Source organism: Carassius carassius, chromosome 48 (assembly GCF_963082965.1).
Source record: "Carassius carassius chromosome 48, fCarCar2.1, whole genome shotgun sequence".
NCBI lineage: Eukaryota > Metazoa > Chordata > Actinopteri > Cypriniformes > Cyprinidae > Carassius > Carassius carassius.
Genome location: NC_081802.1, coordinates 492,060 through 508,830, shown reverse-complemented (window position 1 = coordinate 508,830; position 16,771 = coordinate 492,060). Strand labels below are relative to the sequence as shown.

The 16,771-nt window shown below is 41.7% G+C and overlaps 1 protein-coding gene across 1 annotated transcript in view; it reads right to left on the bottom strand.

Annotated features, from left to right (window-relative positions):
- Positions 1 to 14,884, bottom strand: part of celsr2 (cadherin, EGF LAG seven-pass G-type receptor 2) — a 43,052-nt gene extending 28,168 nt beyond the window's left edge. The window contains exons 1-2 of the mRNA XM_059543927.1: positions 11,250 to 14,884; positions 1 to 420 (exon numbers count right to left, since the gene is read on the bottom strand). The exon at positions 1 to 420 is cut by the window's left edge and continues 270 nt beyond it. Of these exons, the coding sequence (XP_059399910.1) occupies positions 1 to 420; positions 11,250 to 14,760 (3,931 nt within the window). The 5' untranslated portion in view covers positions 14,761 to 14,884. The remainder of the gene's footprint in view (positions 421 to 11,249) is intronic.
- Positions 14,885 to 16,771: the final 1,887 nt, after the last annotated feature.

Here is a 16,771-nt window from a genome sequence, read left to right as displayed (position 1 = left end):
TGTCGTCGAACGGGAGCACCTCCTGCGAGGAGATCTGTGCCAGCAGACTGCGGTTCAGATACAGCCGCTCCTGCAGCTCTTCCGAGCCCAAGAACTCCACCTCGCCTCCGCTGCTGCGACCCAGCCGGGCCGGGGTGACCCCGTGACCCCGCGACCCCTCGCTCGGAACCGCCACCGACAGACTGACGTTCAGGATGCCTGCGCTGACGTCCGTGTCGTCCTGGATGTTGAAGACCACCACGTCCTCACGTGACGCCGAGAGAACGCTGGCCACGCCCTCCAGGAACTGAGCCAATAGGAGCGAGAGGAAGCGCTCCTGTGACATGTCGGCCAATCGCAGCGTGATGCTGTTGGAGAGCATCTCATCGGTGATGATGGTGACCTGCAGCAGACACTGAGCCCACACCGAGTGAACGCCATCTACAGGAACACAGAGGATCTTTAGCAGAGTAATACAGGCGGCTTAAAACAGCAACAATACTAACAAAGGAAAAGCTCACAGAATGAATCTAGTTTTAATATTTGGTTCACTTAAATGAATCGGTTCATTGTGATGGTTCACTTAAATGAATCGGTTCCGCTGGATGATTCACTTAAAATAATCAGCACCTTTGTGTGTTTCACTTAAAGTTAATTTCATTCATTTGAATGGTTCACTTAAATGAATTGGTTCTTTTGAATAGTTCACTTATGTGAATCGGTCCATTCAAATGATTCACTTAAAAGAATTGGCTCATTTGGATGATTTATCAAAACTAATTGTTCAGTTGCATGATTCACTTAAATAAGTTTAATGAATGTGCTCTTTTAAGTGAACTTTCCAAATAAACTAATTTATTTAAAGGGAACTGTCCCAATGTATGAATTCATTTAAAACAAACCATCTACATGAATTAATTCATTTAGGTAAATGGTCCACATGAACAGAATAATTTAAGCGAATTGTCCAAAGGAACGATTCTGTTAAGTGAACCATTCAAATGAACAGATTCACTGAGTGAAAAGTCCAACTGAACTGATTCATTTAAAGAGTGAATCATCCATTTAGGTGAACAATCATTGAAGTGAATGATCAAAACCATGATTTATGTGAATCATCCAAATACATGCATTTATTTGAAGGAACAATCCAAATGAAAGGAATCATTAAAGGGAACCTTTTTAAATTAACTTGTTAATTTAAGTTAACAGAGCTAAATGAACCAATTCATTCAAGTGAACCATCCACAAAAATTCATTAATTTGGTTTATTCACTAAAATTAACCTGTTTCTTTTTAATGGTTCATTTAATTGGTTAATTTAGATAGTTCACTTACAAATTGGTTAAATTAGGTGGTACACTTAAATGGATCCATTCATTTGGTCAAAATGAATTGGTTCATAAATGATTTACTGATTCGGTGGTTGTTCTTCAGTGTTGTTAGTAGTTCAGGTTTAGTTTGACTGTACTTTAGCTAATGTAAATGCTGAATATCTTGTAGTTTGTAGTTTTGGCTCTAACGAGCAGTGTCTCCTTCAGCACAATCTAACAGTGATCGCTAATTGACTGAATACTCCTCCAATCCACCCGGATGCAAATAAACCGAGCCGCCTGCCAATAAACATGTGATGAGGGTCCAAACACAGAGAAAGGGATGCTGGGAACCATGCAGCGCGAGCACAAACACCTCACAATACACTCAATCAAACACACACACATACACACACACACTAGAGAAACAGCAACACAAACAAACACGTTAATAAGAAGAAGAACTAGTCCTCACTGAACACACCCTCGTTAACTAGTGCAGCTCATTACATTTACATTTAGTCATTTAGCAGATGCTTTTATCCAAAGCGACTTACCAGTAATCATTATACACACAAAAATATGACAAGATTTCAGTTGATCTTCTACAGCTGATATATTTGAGACGTCTTAACTCAACAACAATCAGTATTATTTTAATATATTATTATAGCACTTATTATTATTTTGAATTCGCTTCAATTCTCATTTAAATTTTAGCTTTAGACATTTTGTTTTATAACATTATAAAACAATTTGTTGATTCATAAAATGTGTTGTTTATTTTAATATTTCTATTTAGCTTTAAATTATTTTTACATCAGTTTTAGTTTCAATAATATTTAATTCTAGTTAATTGCCAAGACATAATTTCTTACTTATAATTAATTTCCAGCTAAGTTTTTAGGATTTTATCTAATATCTAGTTAACCAAGAAAAAAAAAAATATATATATATATATATATAATAAAAATAAATTAAATTAGTATATTTAAATATGTTTACTATATAGGACCTGCATCATAAATAAATAAATACACATGAAACTGGGAATTTTAATTATTATTCAGCATATTTTCTCCTGATCAGAGGTTCCTGTAGATGTCTATTCTCTGTGTTTAGTAGGTCATGGTTCAGCAGTTCAGAAACGAGCCGTAAACTGCATCTCATCATCAAGTCTGGAGATTTTTTATGCTGTTTATTGATAGGTTTTAATAAAACTTTTCATGTTTGTCACGCTAATAAGAGCCTGTCAGGAGCAAGAATCACATCAGCACTGAACGATCGACTCTTTCTGAAAATACTGAGCTCAAACCAACAGATGAAGAGAAGCAGTGCGTGATGATGGAGATTTACTGAGACGTACATGTTTTACAGCAAACACAAAAAGACTGAGGAATGAGGCCAACGGAGCGACCTGAGTTTACAACATTAACCTACATACAAACACGCAAGACACATGAACACACACACACACACACACACACACTACAATCTTCACGATCACACAGACTCCTCACTTCAATCCACTGGCTTATGTGGGCTTTTCCCTTAAATGAATCTGTTCATTCAGATGTTTCACCTCAACAAACTCATTTACTTTTCATTTTGATGGCTCACTTAAAAGATTCTGTTCATAAGGATGGTTAACTTAAATAAAATGGGTTCATTTAAGCCCAGTTCACTTACATGAATTGGTTAATTCTTGCAGTTTATTTAAATGAATCTGTTCATTTGGTCTGTTCACTTAAATGATTCTGTTAATTTGAATGATTCACTTAAACAAATCTGGGCTGTGTTTTCCAAAATCATCGTAAGCTAAGTTTGGTGGGAATGGGTCTCCAATCTACTCTGATTTACGATGTTTTTGGGAAACGCAGCACTGATCATTTAGACATTTCTCTTAAATGAATCTTTTCTCTTGGAGTGTTCACTTATAATGAATTAGCTCATTTTGATGGTCCATTTAAGTGAATTGATTCATCTGCATGGTTCGCTTAAATAAACTGGTTCATTTCAGCCTGTTTCACTTAAATAAATCGGTTAATTTGTACAGTTCACTTAAATGAATTAGGAGTTTGTTTCCTAAAAGTAACTGGTCGCAAGTTCTGTCATCTGTATCTCGTTATCAATAGAGTTCAACTGAACTTGCTACAATTATTAGCTAACGAAGCTTTTGGTGAAAGGCACTCCTGTTTGGACTGTTCACTTATAATGAATCAGTTCATTTGGCTGGTTCACTTAAGTAAATGGGTTTGTTTGTATTATTCATTTAAATTAATCAGCTAATTTGGACAGTTCACATAAATTAATTGATTCACTGGAATGATATACCAAAACGAATCATTCATTTGCATGATTTGATGAATCATTTGGGCATGGTTCGCTTAAATGAGTTCATGTGGATGGATCATCATACAAACATGACGCCACTTCACTCAGCCAATCACAGCTCAGACGTGAACATCATGACATCAGTCTGAACCCGTCTGTGTTTCACTCTCACACTCTTTCAAACTCAATAGAGACGTGAGAAGCACAATCTCTCCGAGCGGCAGGTGAAACCTGAGGAGAAACCAGCGCTGGAGGCTCCCACAATGCACTGCAGCAGCTGAACACTGTAATCGAGCAGCCAGTGTGTGTGTGTGTGTGTGTGTGTCAGATACATTCCCCATCATCATCTCATCATCAGCCTCATGTAAAACTCCCAGAATCCCCCTGGAGCCGCAGGTCTGCAGTGTTTCAGTGTTCAGAGATGAGTCTGCTGCTCTTCCTGTCTCACACTGTTTTCTGTTTGCAATGTCTTCCTTGAACATTTGTGACAATATAAATGGAAAACTTTTACAATATCAATAAAATACACAACAGAGAGGTTGCTAAGGTGTTCTAGATGGTTGCTATGCAGTTACTAGGGTGTTCAAAATGGTTGCTACAGTGTTGCAGATGACAGATAGAATGAAAGAACAATATATAGATAGATAAAGTGAAAAAGAAAAGGTGAAAGTGACATGACCCATACTCAGAATTCATGCTCTGCATTTAACCCATCCGAAGTGCACACACACACACACACTGTGAGCACACACCCGGAGCAGTGGGCAGCCATTTATGCTGCGGCGCCCGGGGAGCAGTTTGGGGTTCGATGCCTTGCTCAAGGGCACCTAAGTCGTGGTATTGAAGGTGGAGAGAGAACTGTACATGCACTCCCCCCACCCACAATTCCTGCCGGCCCGGGACTCGAACTCACAACCTTTCGATTGGGAGTCCAACTCTCTAACCATTAGGCCACGACTTCCCTAGATAGATAGATAGATAGATAGATAGATAGATAGATAGATAGATAGATTCATGACCAAGTTTGTGTTTGTGCGCGTAATGGTGAGTTTGTGTGTGTGTGTGTGCATAATAGTGAGTTAGTGTGAGTGTGTGTGTGCACATAATAGTGAGTTAGTGTGTGTGTGTGTGTGTGTGTGTGCATAATAGTGAGTTTGTTTGAGTGTGTGTGAGTGTGTGTGTGCGCGCACAATAGTGAGTGTGTGTGTGTGTGAGTGTGTGCGCGCATAATAGTGAGTTTGTGTGAGTGTGTGTGTGTGTGTGAGTGAGTGTGTGCGTGCATTATAGTGAGTGTGTGTGTGTGTGTGTGTGTTTGTGTGTGCGCGCGTGCGTAATAGTGAGTTTGTGTTGTCATGGGAACTTCAGGAGCATTTCCTCAACCTGTGCTCAGCGTGGAAGAAAGTGCACTCAGCAGGGGGGCGGGGCTACTCCTCCCTCATCAGCCAATCACACGGCACAAATCCATTCTCCTCACAGCTGCAGTAGCAGGACAGATGTGTTCATCAGGACTGAATCAATCAGTATCAGGACAGCCTGAGTCTGCTCACAAACACCTTCAGCAAATCAAGAGCTCAGAGCCACTCACAGCCATCAAGAGACGCAAACAACACACACACACACTCGCACCTCCCACGCAACACATTTCCCTGCTGTTACACATGGACCGAAGCAGCACAGATCCAGCATGAGTTTGACGATCAAGATCCAGTGTCATGTGTGTGTTTGCAGAGCTGACCAGAGAACTGCAGTCTGACTGTTTAAACAGGAAACAAGACGACGACACACACACACTAACTCAAACTCACACACACTCACTCGCACACTCAAAGGACGTTTCCTGGGTCATTTGTATTTATTTGTGGCCTCTCACACACACACACACACACACACACACACACACACACACACACATTCTTCACATTACTCTTCATTATAGAGGCCATCCAGGAGGCCTGAGAGTCTCAATGCATTAGCATGTTAAAAGGCCCGCGGGTCGTCACACACACACACACTGGCGCTGTGACCCGCCCCACCCAGCAGGCATTTCTCAGGCTCTGTTGAGGTCGTCATGGCGACTCAGCGCTTAACAAAAGCATTTCTCAGTGGCATTATTCACAAGCAAGAGAAAAGACACTGAAAGACATGGAGGAGGGGCGAGAGACACACACACAACAGCAGAGAGAGAGAGAGAGAGAGAGAGAGAGAGAGAGTGAAGGTGAACACGGGGAGGTGAAGTTCTGACTGATGACCTCAGAAACACACTCAGCACACAGACCAGAGACTCAAGCCAGCCTGACCAACATAAAACACACTGTAACACGCTGGACATTCAAACCACGCAACAGCCATACGATAAAACACTACAGCGTTCCATTAATAGCCAAACAAGGCCATTACTTCAACTAAAGTTACATTCACACCAGGAACGACAACTATAAAAACAAACAATAACTATAATCATAACTATAGTGATCACTACAACAAGTAAAATAACTATTACAATAACGATAACGGTAATGATAAATAAAATAATTATAATGGTAACAATAAAATACTGATAACTAAAATAACTAACTTTAACAATAACCAGAACAATAACAACTATAACTAAAATAATTATAATCATGATGATAACTAACAATAACTACAACGATAATTAAAATAACTATAACAATAACTATAACAATGATAATTAAAACAACTATAATGATCATGATAACTAACAATAATGATAAATAAAATAACTATAACAACTACAGTGAAGATAACTAATAACCATAACAGTTTTAATAATCACTTGAACACTAAGAGAATACTTTCATGATGAAGTTCTAATAATCGCTCTATGAGAATAGCGAAATCCACACCACAACTATAGCGTAAACTATACCGATAACTATAAATATATATAACCATACAGTTCTAATAATCGCTCTATGAGAATAGCGAAATCCACACCACAACTATAGCGTAAACTATACCAATAACTATAAACAACCACACAGTTCTAATAATCGCTCTATGAGAATAGCGAAATTCACACCACAACTATAGCGTAAACTATACCAATAACTATAACGATATACAACCACACAGTTCTAATAATCGCTCTATGAGAATAGCGAAATCCACACCACAACTATAGAGTAAACTATACCAATAACTATAACGATATACAACCACACAGTTCTAATAATCGCTCTATGAGAATAGCGAAATCCACACCACAACTATAGAGTAAACTATACCAATAACTATAACGATATACAACCACACAGTTCTAATAATCGCTCTATGAGAATAGTGAAATCCACACCACAACTATAGCGTAAACTATACCGATAACTATAAATATATATAACCATACAGTTCTAATAATCGCTCTATGAGAATAGCGAAATTCACACCACAACTATAGCGTAAACTATACCAATAACTATAACGATATATAACCACACAGTTCTAATAATCGCTCTATGAGAATAGCGAAATCCACACCACAACTATAGCGTAAACTATGCCGATAACTATAAATATATATAACCATACAGTTCTAATAATCGCTGATACTGATAACTATAACGATATATAACCACACAGTTCTAATAATCGCTCTATGAGAATAGCGAAATCCACACCACAAGTGAAGTGACATTCAGCCAAGTATGGTGACCCATACTCAGAATTTCTGCTCTGCATTTAACCCATCCGAAATGCACACACACAGAGCAGTGAACACACACACACACACACTGTGAGCACACACCCGGAGCAGTGGGCATCATTTATGCTGCGGCGCCCGGGGAGCAGTTGGGGGTTCGATGCCTTGCTCAAGGGCACCTAAGTCGTGGTATTGAAGGTGGAGAGAGAACTGTACATGCACTCCCCCCACCCACAATTCCTGCCGGCCCGGGACTCGAACTCACAACCTTTCGATTGGGAGTCCAACTCTCTAACCATTAGGCCACAACTTCCCCATAATGCCGTAATATAATAATGCCGCAACTATAGCGTAAACTATACCGATAACCATAAATATATATAACCACACAGTTCTAATAATCGCTCTATGAGAATAGCGAACTATGAGATTAGTGAAACTATAACTATGAGATTAGTGAAATCCACACCACAACTATAGCGTAAACTATACTGATAACTATAAATATATATAACCATACAGTTCTAATAATCGCTCTATGAGAATAGCGAAATCCACACCATAACTATAGCGTAAACTATACCGATAACTATAACGATATATAACCACACAGTTCTAATAATCGCTCTATGAGAATAGCGAAATCCACACCACAACTATAGCGTAAACTATAACGATATATAACCACACAGTTCTAATAATCGCTCTATGAGAATAGCGAAATCCACACCACAACTATAGCGTAAACTATAACGATATATAACCACACAGTTCTAATAATCGCTCTATGAGAATAGCGAAATCCACACCACAACTATAGCGTAAACTATACCGATAACTATAACGATATATAACCACACAGTTCTAATAATCGCTCTATGAGAATAGCGAAATCCACACCACAACTATAGCGTAAACTATACCGATAACTATAACGATATATAACCACACAGTTCTAATAATCGCTCTATGAGAATAGCGAAATCCACACCACAACTATAGCGTAAACTATAACGATATATAACCACACAGTTCTAATAATCGCTCTAACTATGAGAATAGTGAAAGCCACACCACAACTATAGAGTAAACTATACCGATAACTAAAAATATATATAACCATACAGTTCTAATTATCGCTCTTACTATAAGAATAGCGAAATCCACACCACAAATATAATGTAAACTGTACTAGGGGTGCACAATATATATCGACCGATGATTAATGCGCATCTCGCCAGTAAAGCCGGTTTCTAATCAGCGGTAAATTCCCTCAGGTGCGTGATTTCACATAGAGCAGCTGTTACTACACAGAGCCGTTGTTAACTGAGAAGATGCGCAAAGAAACGCTGAAAATGAACGTGGATTTGCGCATCTTCTCAGTTAACAACGGCTCTGTGTAGTAACAGCTGCTCTATGTGAAATCACGCACCTGATGGAATTTACCGCTGATTAGAGAACCGGCTTTACTGACGAGATGCGCATTAATCATCAGCTGATAAGCACTGGAACATCTAAACCTAAAACCTTTAGCAGGAACCCACGGCCTTCACAGATCTTCAGGGAACTGACAGCTGATCTATGATCTACTCTTTCTAGTGTCTCACTTCAACAGAAATACAGAACTGTGACGCAGTGTTCGCCTCGCATGATACTCGCATGTCACTTTGAATACTAATAAGAAAGTTTGGGGAAGCTGATCGAACTCATGGTGAATCTGAACATTAAACTGAGAGACCAGAGGAGCAATGAACACTGAATATCTAAAAGCATGTGTATTTGTGAGCTGGTGAGATCAGCGTAACGCTCATGAGCACAAATCCATTCCCAGCGTTTGATCAGCGAAGGCTTTACTGCTATTTACCCTGAAGATTTACAGCAGCAGGGAAAAGACACATCAGCATCTCATAATCTGTCAAACAGATGCTGGAAACATGTTCATCTGAACCACAAACACTGATCTACACAATATACGTCTGAACAACCACTGCCTGAAACACTGCACACGAGTCCAACAGATGCAGAAAGACATTTTTTTTTAAATAGTTATAAAAGCACAAAACATAAAGTGACTAAAACCTAAATATACTTTATACACTAGAACAGTATAAAAACAACACTTGCCCTGAGAAATTTTTATTCCCAGCAATATTCTTGTGTCTCTACATTGCACACATTTGAACATCTTTTAGATTTACATCATGTTTGTTTAGCACCTTTTTGTTTTTAAATAAAAACAAGGACTGTAAATGATTAAAAACAATCATTAATTTATGGACTTGTTTACTATAGTTTTACATTGAATTTCACATTTTTATAAAAATGTTCTGTTTATTTACTGAGTGAATTACTTATAAAACATTCATCTAGTCAAAACTGACCACACATACATCAGAAATTAATAATGAATTTATATGTTTTATATGTACATTATATTATAACAATTAAAGTTGAATTAACATAGATGTTATTTTATTTACAAAAAAAAAACCTTTTAAAATGTGTATCAATCTGTTAGTTATTTTATTAAACCCTATTATAATATTTGCAAAGTAGCGCATCTCTTAATAAAAGACCTGAGTGCATTAATCAGAAGAATCCAAACCTTCCCATCGACAGAAGAGATTATAATGTTAATCAGACTGAAACATATTATTAATCAAGATATTAATCATCAAACAGGAAACAAGTCCCATCTGACACACACACACACACACCTCTAGTGTGCCACACTCCTCCTCAGCAGTATTTTTATCTCTCTCTCAGCAGGTGTGATGCGAGCGATGAGTGCTGCTCTCTGATTGGCTGAGACGCAGCAGCAGCTGTTACACACGTATGAATCGATCTATAATCACACACACACACACACGCTCATGTGTCACTAGGGACTCTTCCTCTTTCATTAAAGATGCTCTCGGGGCTCAACACTAGGAAAACAAGTCATGGCGCTGGGCTATCGGCTGCTAACGGCTCTTACAGCTATGCTAAGATGATCTACGCTGGCCATCTGACCTTTGACCCTCACAGACACAAAGAGCAGCTGAAGCGCTGAACTGCATGTAAAGCAGGGCTCAACAATAAGTGTGTCCCGATGCCCGGGGCCTTAGAGGGCCAGTGGATACACTGCACCAGATTTTGATATTTTACATGATATTATGGCCCTCAAACTTCAACATTTGGTCTTTGTGTCACATACTGAACATAAACCTCAACAATTCTGCTGATTCAAACGTTAGCAAATCTAAGTGAGGTTTTGTTCAGTTAGAATGGGATAAAAATTGTTGATAGATCAGAAACGATGCTTTGTACTTCATTTGTTCTGCCTACCTTTACATGCTTAAAAAAAATATATAAAAATTAGAAATTAGACAGTTTATATATATATATATAAATTTTTTTGTTAAGCATGTAAAAGTAGGCAGAAAAAATGAAGCACAAAGCATCGTTTCTATTGAACCCTGTAAACACAGAGTAAACCTAGATCTGAACATGATTAAACATCAGTGGCTGAGTGAGTATTTCTGTCAGCACCATTAAAACTCTGGAAACCAGACCTATTCCTGGAGTTTTGTCTCACAGTAATTGGCCTGAAATGCATCTTTTCTGTCAGAATGAACAAAAATGATGAATGCAACCGAGCGTGTTTCTCCATCAGGCCACAGTCACGCAATCACGTGAAGAGCGACCGCTGTACATTCAGGACTAGCGGTTAATGTGCACTACACTGGATCTGCTTCAATGTCAAATAACCTGAAGGAAATGGAGACAGATCTGCTAAACCCACATCCGTGTCCCGCAGTGCATTCACTCACTCATTTATTAATACCGAGCCACTGCACCTCGGAGCAAAGGTCATGTATTATACATCACTGCCGACCTACAAATGCACAGATGTCACGCAAGCACTCAGTCCTACAAAACTGCTAATCAAGCACACTGAAAGATCTGGAGCAGGTTCTCACCCGAGACGGAGATCTTCATGGACGCCTCCAGCGGTCTGTTGTTGTCCAGGGCTCGGCTGAGTCGGATCTCTCCGGTGCTCTGGTTCAGAAGCACCAAATTCAGCTCGTTCCCGGCCTGGAAGCTGTAGTGGAGCTGATCGGAGATGTCCGGGTCGTGAGCCGGGATCCGGCCGATCACACCCGACGGGAAGCTGCTGGTCTTATCGGTTACGTAGTTGTTAAATATAATCTGGAAGTTCTTGAGGACGGGGATGTTGTCGTTCTTGTCGATGAGTTTGATGTGGACCGTGGCTCTGCTGACCAGAGGCGCAGATGTGGCTTGAACTACGATGATATACTCCGAACGCGTCTCGTAGTCGAGGTCGGTCAGAGCGGTGAGCTCGCCGGAGAAGATGTCCAGCTGGAAGACCTCAGGGATGTTGCCTTCGACGATCTGGTACATGATTTGTGCATTGCTGCCTTCGTCTGGGTCTGAGGCAGATATGTGGGCCACCACGAGCCCGATGGGACTGTTCTCCTCCACGAAGATGTCAAACTCATCTTTCTCGAACACAGGCGGGTTGTCGTTTACGTCTAAAACGGTCACCTGGATATCAACTGGTGTCTTGAGCGGCGGGACACCTTTATCCACCGCGAAGGCTTGGAGGTTATAAATGGGCGTGTTTTCTCGGTCAAGACGTCGCAGGGTTCGTACGATCCCCGACGTGGACTCGATGATGAAGTCTCCGTCTCCGTCTTCTCCGCCCTGGAAGGTGTAGAAGATGCGTCCGTTGAGGCCCGAGTCTCGGTCGGTCGCGGACACCTGCAGGACGCTGGTGAAGGTGGGAATGTCCTCCATGACTGATCCCATGTAGCGGTCGCGAAGGAACACGGGCGAGTTGTCGTTAACGTCATTCACCAGGATCTCCAAGTACGTGGTGTCGGATTTCTGCGGGATGCCGTTGTCTCGAGCTGTGATGGCGAGCGTGTAGGAAACTTGATCTTCGTAATCGAGCTCCATCTGCGTGGTTACAGCACCGCTATCTGAATCGATGTTAAACTGCGGGATGCTGTCGTCCATGAAGTACGTGATTCGAGCGTTCTCGCCCGTGTCCTCGTCTGTCGCGCTAATCATCACTACAGTCGTCCCAACAGGCCGGTCCTCGTTGATGTTGACCGTGTAATGCGAACTCTGGAAAACCGGCCTGTGAGTGTTAGCGTCTGTTACGTTAACGTAAACCTTAGCCGTGTCGAAGCGTGTCCCGTCTGACGCCGTTACGGTGAGGACGTACTGTCTTTCCAGCTTGTAGTCCAGCGGTAGAGCGAGGGTTATCAGGCCTCCGCCGCTCTGGCTAGTGATGGAAAATCGGTTTCTAGTATTCCCAGTCGAGATCTGATACGTAACAACGCTGTTGATATCCTGATCGACGGCGGACACGGTGACGACGCTCGTTCCTACGGATGCGTCCTCGTTTAGACGCATGTAGTAGGCCTTTTGCGTGAACTCAGGGTTGTTGTCATTGACGTCTAGTATAGTCATGCTGATGCTCGCGGACGAGGACATGGCCGGCGTTCCGTGGTCTCGAGCCTCTACTCCAAAGCTATAGAAGTCTACGCTTTCTCTGTCCAGTTCTGATGCTACGGCGATCCAGCCGGTGCTGTTGTTGATGGTGAATGGGAAGTTGGGCGTGGTCTCTGTGAGACGATATTCCAAACGGGAATTATCTCCCGCATCGGCGTCTATGGCTTGAATATGAATGACGGAATATCCAACTGGAACATTCTCCAGAACCGTAGCTTGGAATGGAGTGCTGACAAATATCGGAGCGTTGTCGTTAACGTCCAGTACTTGAACTGTGACGAGGCCGCTGATGTTGGAGAGCGGCGGGCGTCCACCATCTTGCGCTCGAATGCGAAGCGTATACTCTTTATTCATCTCGTAGTCCAGCTGGCTCACCAAATCTAATTTTCCCGTTTGGGCGTCGATGTAAAACTGTCCTCTTGTGTTGCCACTCATGATGCTGAAATGGACGACGGCGTTGTTCCCGCGGTCTTGATCTGTCGCCGTCACCTGCAGGATTTCGGTGTTCGGCGTCAAGTCTTCGGGAACCTGAACGATGTAGCGTTTCTCGCTGAACTGCGGTGCGTTGTCGTTATCGTCCTCTACGATGATATGTACGGTCGCCGTCGCGCTTCGAGGGCCGGGATCTCGTCCTTGGTCGTTGGCTTCGACTAGAAGCACATAGGATTCGACCATTTCGCGATCGACCAGTCCTCGTGTGCGAATAACACCAGACCGAGAATCGATCTCAAACACATCGTTAGTGCCATTGTTGTACAGCAAATGATAAAGGATGTTTCCGTTAACGGGAGCGTCGCCATCCGTGGCCCGTACAGTCAGAACCTCGTAACCAATCTCCAGATTTTCTCTCACGCTCTCTTTATAGTCCTGCTGCTCAAATACAGGGTCGTGATCGTTCGTATCACTGACTGTTACGGTAAGAGTTGCCATGGCTGTACGTCGAGGCGTTCCACGATCAACTGCTGTGACCCTGAACACATGCGTGTCCTTCGTTTCTCTGTCTAGTATCTCCACGGTGGAGACGAGTCCGCTTGACGAGTCCACAGTGAAGAGATTGTTGGAGCGACTATCAAACAGAGCCTCTAAGAAGTATTCCAGCCGTCCAGCTTCACCCTCATCCGGGTCAAATGCTTTTAAAACAACAACAAAAGTCCCAGCTGGTTGATTCTCTGGAACGGTCACCTGATACATGGGAGGCTGGAACTGAGGGTTATTGTTGACGTTCCTCTTCCTCCTGCTCAGCAGACCGGAGTTTGAACGCGCCGCCCGCTGCAGTAACTTCCTCAGGTGTGTTTGCGTGAACGGGCCACGGCCCACGCGCCAGTGCGCATGCGCGAGACCAGAACGTGCGCTACTTTCGTGTCCCGCGCAGCGCAGCTGAAACTCCATCAAAGAGTCGCGAGTGAAACACAGCGGAGCGGAAGTAAACAGCAGCCCATTGGAGATGTAAAGCGCTGAAGTCCCGGTTATATTACAGCGCGTCGGGTTGCCCGGTAACACATCAAACACCCGGAAAACAGCAGTGTCCGCCTCAAGGCACTCAGAAGTGTCTATCAAACTTATAATCTCCATATCCAGCTTTTCTTCCCGTTTGCGTACCCTCGCGCAGTTCTTCCCGTGAACGTGCACATCATACTGGCTGGTTACAAGGTGTCTGAAACCCGACGCGTTATCAGCGCACTCCACGACCGCGTACACACCGAACGGGTTCAAAAGAACCTCGTCGCAGTTCAAAGCACTCGAGAGGGTCAGCACACCCGCGTCCGGGCGCAGAAAGCTCTCCGCGAACCGCGGCACGATGAGCTCCTCCAGCGCGCAGGCGGCGCGTCCCTCCAGACCGGAGATCACGGTGCCCGGTCCCGCATCCTCACTCACATGAACAACGAAACAATCCACGAGCCACGGGAGTCTGAACCACCCGAAAACAAAGATCAACAGATCCCGCTTCATCGCTCCTCGTGCGCGCTGCTCCTCCGCGAAGAATGAATTAAACCCAGTTTCTCCCTCCAGAGCTGGCGTGCGGAGTCTCCATGCTGATCCACACACACACACACACACACACACACACACCTCCAGTGAACGCGCCTCGACCGGGGAGGGGATCATTAACATAAACCCGGGGGGGGGGGGGGGGGGGGGGGGGATCTTAAGAGCAATCTGCAACTGCCCCAAAACCCCATCCAGTGCAACACTTTCAGAAGAAATATCTACTCTGGAGAGAACACCTGGACATATAACAGAGAGGAGAGATGCATTAAACCCTCTCATGTTTGAAAAAGCGCTGGAGAAACATTCATTTTTTTGGTTAGTTTTAGGTTATCCTGGAGAGAACATTCTTATTGTGTTCCCCAGCAGGAAGAGGATGATCTGTGCTATTACACTACTTACATATAAAACTACAAATATCTGTTAAACATCTGCCTTGTTTAACATCCGATAGACGTCTCTATGATATCAGTTTTAAACCTCTTAAAGACATCTTCTAAACGTCTGTTTGACATCTGATAGCAGACGTCTTGCAGATGTAATGCAGACGTCAAACAGAGTCTCCGTGATTATAATTACACTAAACTGTTCCTCGTGTGTGATATTCATTGAGTTGTTTGTTCTTCATAGCTATGTAAACAAAATAGTAGTTTCTACATGATTAAACTCGAGCAGTGTTTGGTGTGTTGTTGTGGCGCCCCCTGCTGGCCGCTGCACGCGTCTGTTCTCTACCTCACTGGGGCGTCAATTCAGAATGAGGGGTTTCTGTGCTACATAATAACATGTCCACTGCTTTTTTCAAACTTTATTATGAACAATGCACAGGACAATAGCTACAGAGAACACTACAAATACTGTGCAACCTGCTCAACAAAAAATAAATGTACAGACCAGAGGATAATAACATATTAATTTATAGAAGTGGAAAATTTAAATATATTCAGTTCCTTCGGGAGATGAAATGTTCTTGTAGCCTTCATATTTTGCATGTTTTCTATTGTTTTGTAATATGTTTAAAGTCCAGATGAAATACATTAAAGCTAGGTTTTGAATTAGACCATTAACATTTGTGAATATGGTATTTTCCGAAGATAATAAACAGTTGAATAACAAAAATTAAATTTTTGGACAAACCACATAAATAAAAGTATAACATGACATCAAAAATGTTTCATTCAATTTTGTGATTATAAATTCTTCCAAATCAGACCAACATTTTTTTGTGTACATACAGTGATAAAATAAAGGAAAAATAGTCTCCCTATTTGATTGGCAAAAGTCACAAGACTCTTCTATGTTTATTTTAAATCTTCTTAGCGTATCTTTAACAGGATAAATTTGATGTAAAATTTTAAATGAAACTTCTTTTATTTTATTATTAATACAATATTTATAAATAGTAGTATTTGCCTTTTCCCAATTTAAATCACCCATGGTTGAATACCAAAAAAACTTTCCAGCAGTGGAACCGAGCATGAAATTTGATTTCTAATATATTTATGGGTGTATTACCAACCCTGATACATCACTAAATTTTTTGATACTATTTACTGCAGTCCCAATTTGGTTTCGGTCACTTAAAAAGATGGCTGTGTCATCTGCAAGTTTAGATTAGATTTAACTTTATTGTCACTGCACATGTAAGGTACAAGGCAACGAAATGCAGTTAGCATCTAACCAGAAGTGCAATAAGCAGAAGTACAGAATATACAAGGTCTATAATATGTACAATAACTATACAGATAAGTATTATAGACATTATTTACAGATTTTAAATACTATAAGCATGATATAGAGATAGGTGTGCTATGAACATACTAAACAGGTGGATTATGTAAAAGTGTATGTACACTATAGGCAGAACTATGAACATATGAACATAATTACACTAGTGCAATGGACAGTAAAGTGCACAGAAAATATTTCAGTGTGACAATGGATTACTCAGTGTTTCTGGATGAACAGACAGTAGTGC